The sequence below is a fragment of the Austrofundulus limnaeus genome, unplaced genomic scaffold (assembly GCF_001266775.1).
Source record: "Austrofundulus limnaeus strain Quisiro unplaced genomic scaffold, Austrofundulus_limnaeus-1.0 Scaffold11, whole genome shotgun sequence".
In the NCBI taxonomy this organism is placed as follows: domain Eukaryota; kingdom Metazoa; phylum Chordata; class Actinopteri; order Cyprinodontiformes; family Rivulidae; genus Austrofundulus; species Austrofundulus limnaeus.
The window spans coordinates 484,970-489,731 of NW_013952413.1; the positions used below are offsets into that span (position 1 = coordinate 484,970).

Below are 4,762 nucleotides of genomic sequence, written 5' to 3' on the forward strand. Positions count from 1 at the left end.
ATAATAAACATGTCAAATATTCTAATCAGACTTACTTATGAGCTTGTCTTCAATTTCGTTTCCTGTTGGCAGAAGGTTGGATTGGGTGGGCTCCAGTGGAAGGCTGATGATTTGATTTGTTTTCTTTATTTTTGTYAGTGTGACCTTGGCAATGGGTGGTAAGTGTTTCAGCCGGGGGTAGAAAAAGGAATTGGCCGGGTGGCTCGGGAAGGAAGAAGTAATCTGTGCAAATGAAAACGTGAAAGGAATGAGATGACGACGTGGCAGTAAATCATATAACACAACCACAAAGAAATGCAGATGAATATAAATGCAGTTTGGTGCTTATTCTGATGATTTTAGCTGATGCAATTCTATGCTTAGCACATATAACAAARATTGGAATAAGATGGCTTTAACAGTAAAAGATGGTTAAATTATCATGTAATCAAATTAATTTTAGTGTTCTTTTTTTTAAATTTGCAAAACAAGCTGTTTGTTTGCTGCAGACGATTTTGCAGAAACTACACATTTTTATGACCACCTTCATGTCTGGGCTGTAAGACTGTGGTTTTCACTTTTGATTGATGCAGTGTTGCTCTTGGCTCACCTGAGTGACTCTGTCCTGCGGGATAGTTTCAAAGTTGGGAGAAGAGAAGGTGAACCCGCTGTCAGTTCCAGCATCGTATGGGAAAAGCTCCAGTGTCACTTTTTCTTTCCAGTAGTCGCCGTCACACAGGTCAACACTGTCCACGCCCACAAACCAGTCTGGGCTCGGGACGATCCGTACCATAAATGACAGCTGCAGATGGAGGGATAAAAAATATTATGAGAAGAACRGGTAAAAAAGAGAACTGAAAATAAAATAAAATGGTGAATCATAGCCTACAAATATTGATAAGACAGGAGGTATATCATTCAATTTTGAGCATATAGAGGACATCTTCTGTCTTACACAACACAGTGATCTAGTGAATATACTTTTCCAACTTTAAAACACATGGAAAAAGAGAGTTAAGAGCCTTTTTTTATTGCAACATTAACTGATATGCTGCATCTGCATGATGTGCTGTGTTTTCCTAAATAGTTTGCTTATCAGCAGTAATTAGCATGAGCATTTTTATTTATATTAAAGGACACGTAYGTCTAAATTAGCACTTTTAATTTAACATTGCGTTACGTTTACGGGCTTTAAACTTGTGTTCTTATTTATTAAGATTTGCCCCAGTTGGATTACTGGGCCACAAAAAAAACTTTCTTTGAAAATAATCTCACAGCAGAGGTTGTAGAGTGTAGTTTACYCCATTCTAATACAAAAAGTATATCTGAAACTTTTATTTGGACATTTGACAACATCCATCCATTTCGCYATGTCAGTGAAAGCAGCCGGTTYGGATGTTATCAGTCCATTAAATGRACGTTATTAGCGGTTATCAGTCTCATAGAATGGCTTCAGGTTGTCCCGACAGTGCCCCCTAGTGGGTTACCAGTGCCATATACATTGGAATGCAACAATCTGCTACCGCCGGCCAGAGTCCGGTCTACTTTATTGCAGCCCATGTCATTTTCTCTAAAATTAACCTTAGTGGCTTTATACCTCATATTAACCAGATTGCATAAAAAACCTTAGTAGCTTTATGCCTCATACTGACCAGCTGACAGTCTGAAGCCATTCTATGGGACGGAGAACCCACTAGGCGGCACACTCGGGACAGTCTGAAGCCATTCTATGGGACTGATAATGGCTAATAATGTCCATTTAATGGATGATAATATCCGAAGCGGGTGGTGAAAGTCCTGTGATGCACTCGCTGACCAAGCTAAAGAAAGCCAATTGTTGAATAACTTACAAARGAGTGCCTGGCGAAGACCTCAAACTCAGTGTGCATCTGGCCYGTGCCTCTCACAGCAGGAGCGGAGAGGATCCCATAAACGCTCTGGATGCGTTCGCCKGCCATCTCCACTTCCTTCATGAGAGTCCAGGCCTCGCCCTTTTCCGCAAAGTCCCTCACTCCGTTGCTGGCAAAGTCATTACTTTGCCACATGTGGTAGTCAGAGCTGTGGGTYACCCCTTAGAGCAGAGGGAGAAGGAAAGAACAGCCTTGAAATAACTGGTGCAAGAGATTTTAGTCTGAAACATTCTTTCTTGTGGTTTTTTAATGATTTGGAACTCAAATCAATCAAAGTCATATTGCCAACCATTGGGCAAAGTTCCATAGTATTTTTTTATGCGTGTGTTTAATCTAATTTCTTGATTAGCTGCATTACATTTCTGCAATTTGATTAAATATATTTATGAATGTAACATGTCTGCTGCTGAGATAATTTTTTTTCATTGGTGCATTTTCACTCAGTTATCAGAATACTCCTAATTGTGATCAATAAGACACTCTTTAGCTTTGATGGACTTACCAATAAGGTTTGACCACTGCGCAGGTGGACGGTAGACTGGGTACTGCTTAGGGAATGCTGCTTGTGTCCATTTTCCTGTAAAGGTTAGGCTGTACTGAGCTGTTTCTGAGGCTGTGCACATGGGGACGTCAGTTGGCACTGGCATTGAGTGACATTGGCCCACTACCAACACTATAACAAGCAGGCGATGCAAGGACTTAGAGAAAGTGAAGGCATTCCTTGTGGTGTCCATAATAGAGTCAGATTTTGGGTGGGAAGAYGGAGGACCTGAGGGAAATAATAAAAAGAGGGAGCAATTAAGAACCCTACAGTTATATTTAGTCAGCTGCTGCAACTTTATTTTGAAATAATATCAACATGCATTGCAGGAGATGTAAATGCCTAACGTGTACCATTTCTATGTTAAGTTTTGTTTTTGGTTTGAGACAAATGATTATTTCWAGCATTGCAACATAGATTAATGCACAAGTTCTTCCAAAGCATCAGCTTCCTTTTTTTGGCTTCAAACCTATTGAAAACAACTCTGTTGTATATATTCCAKGAAATGAGTTTGCTTAAAAATTGCTTCACAGTTTGATGTAATCTTATCTTTTGAATATGCATATAATGATACACTTATTTTCTTGCTGTCAGATGTTAGACATTACAAGGATGTTCCAGGGAATTGGAAAATGTTTGACTGCACCACAAGTGCCCCATTTGAAACTCAACCCAGGTTTTTGTGTGTTAAATGRGGCAGATGAGTCAGAGGCAGATTTAGTTTTTCCCTTGAAACATTTTCAGTTTTCCCTTAGGATTTGCAGAGAGATTTATGCAGTGAAAAACTACAAGATCTGTCATTTTTTGAAATACATGTAGCTAGGGTACAATCATATTCCAAACCTCTTGTGAACCCTTCTGGTGTGAGATTTTTACCCTAATTTTTCACTCAATAATATGATTTTGATGATAGTTTTCATGATTACTATTCATATAGAGTTAGAGTTATACATGCTCTTTATTAGACATGCAATTCTACTATGCAACCCATTCATTCACATTTCTTGTCACTTTTGCTTTTTGCAAGTATTTTTGGCACTTACTGCATGTTGTATAGAATTTCATTTGCCCTTAAAATACTGTCAGTTTTGCATGCAAGTCTTCCATTCTTCAGCCATTACTTTATGCAGATGAAGTATTCAGGTATTCATTTTTTTAGAGTCATGTAGAAACAGAATGAGGAATTGTTACTCACAGGTCTTGTTCAGTGGTCAAGATGAATGAAGGATGTTCAGCAGGTGAGTGGAGAGGAGGGTCGGAGGTGAGGAGAGGGGAMGAGGAGAGCAGTGGATGTGGCTGCCGGGACGAGTGACTGCAACCTTCCAACTCCTCTTTCGCCTATTTATTACTTTTGGGAGGCTCACTCCCCCCTTTTCCTCCCCCTTTTCCCTCCTTTCACATTTGTCAACCCCTCCTTGCACCTCATACTTTAACACCCTCTTCAATTCGTTCCACTCTTTCTCTCAGCCTCACTATCTGCTCGTCAGTGTGACCTCACTGACTCCTTCACGCCCTCTGACTTTGGCTCCCCACTCCTGCACTGTGCTCCTCTTAWTCTTTATAATTGATGCTTTAAAAGACTGGTGTGTTTAGCAGCTTAAGATGTACAGCCAGGGGTGCTGTGCAGCTTAGAGGGTAGAGGGTAATTTAACAGTGTGAAACTGTAGGACTCTATATAAATTACATGTGAAATAAGGCTAATAATGTATTTTGAAGACTCAACATGTGTCATGTTCATTTTTTTCAATCCCGATCCAATCTCGGTGCTGCTTTTAAACTCATGTGGCAACTTAAATTTCCATTTTATYTATCGAAATGAAGGTTTGATAAAGCTTATAGTTTGTGGTTGATTTTGCTGTGTAAGAGACATTTTACCATTACATTTTTACACTTCGGATTTTCTCCTGTGTGCAAAATGTCCTGCCAATACCAATACTTTTCTGGCTGAATTAATTTGAACAAGCTTAACTTTTAAGTAGTTTTTGAYATTTATGAGTGCAAGGCAAAAAACATATACTTCATTTCACTTATTTAGTTCCTCAGTTAGTTTATGGAGCAGCATATTTGAGTTTATGGGTGCATTCACACCTGACACATTTGKTCTGCTTTAAACGGACCAGAGTTTCTTTCCCCCATTTGTCTGGACCTTTTATGCAGGTGTGAATACACTGAACTCTGRTGCAGACCAAACAACCGGGCCGAGACTCAGGGTGTATTCACACCATGAAGGTCCTTTGGTCCGCTTGTTTTGTCCGGACCAAAAGTGGACTTGATTTTTTTCATTTGGTGTGGTTTGCATTCACATTGTGCTTTTTTGCAAACAAACTATAAC

At 39.6% G+C, this 4,762-nt stretch overlaps 1 protein-coding gene across 1 annotated transcript in view; it reads right to left on the minus strand.

The window, feature by feature from the left end:
* The window catches only part of spon2b (spondin 2b, extracellular matrix protein), a 7,560-nt gene extending 3,793 nt beyond the window's left edge, over positions 1-3,767 (minus strand). Inside the window, exons 1-5 of the mRNA XM_014001947.1 lie at positions 3,626-3,767; positions 2,392-2,658; positions 1,830-2,050; positions 590-781; positions 36-222 (exon numbers count right to left, since the gene is read on the minus strand). Of these exons, the coding sequence (XP_013857401.1) occupies positions 36-222; positions 590-781; positions 1,830-2,050; positions 2,392-2,623 (832 nt within the window). The 5' untranslated portion in view covers positions 2,624-2,658; positions 3,626-3,767. The remainder of the gene's footprint in view (positions 1-35; positions 223-589; positions 782-1,829; positions 2,051-2,391; positions 2,659-3,625) is intronic.
* Between the last annotated feature and the right edge of the window lie 995 nt (positions 3,768-4,762).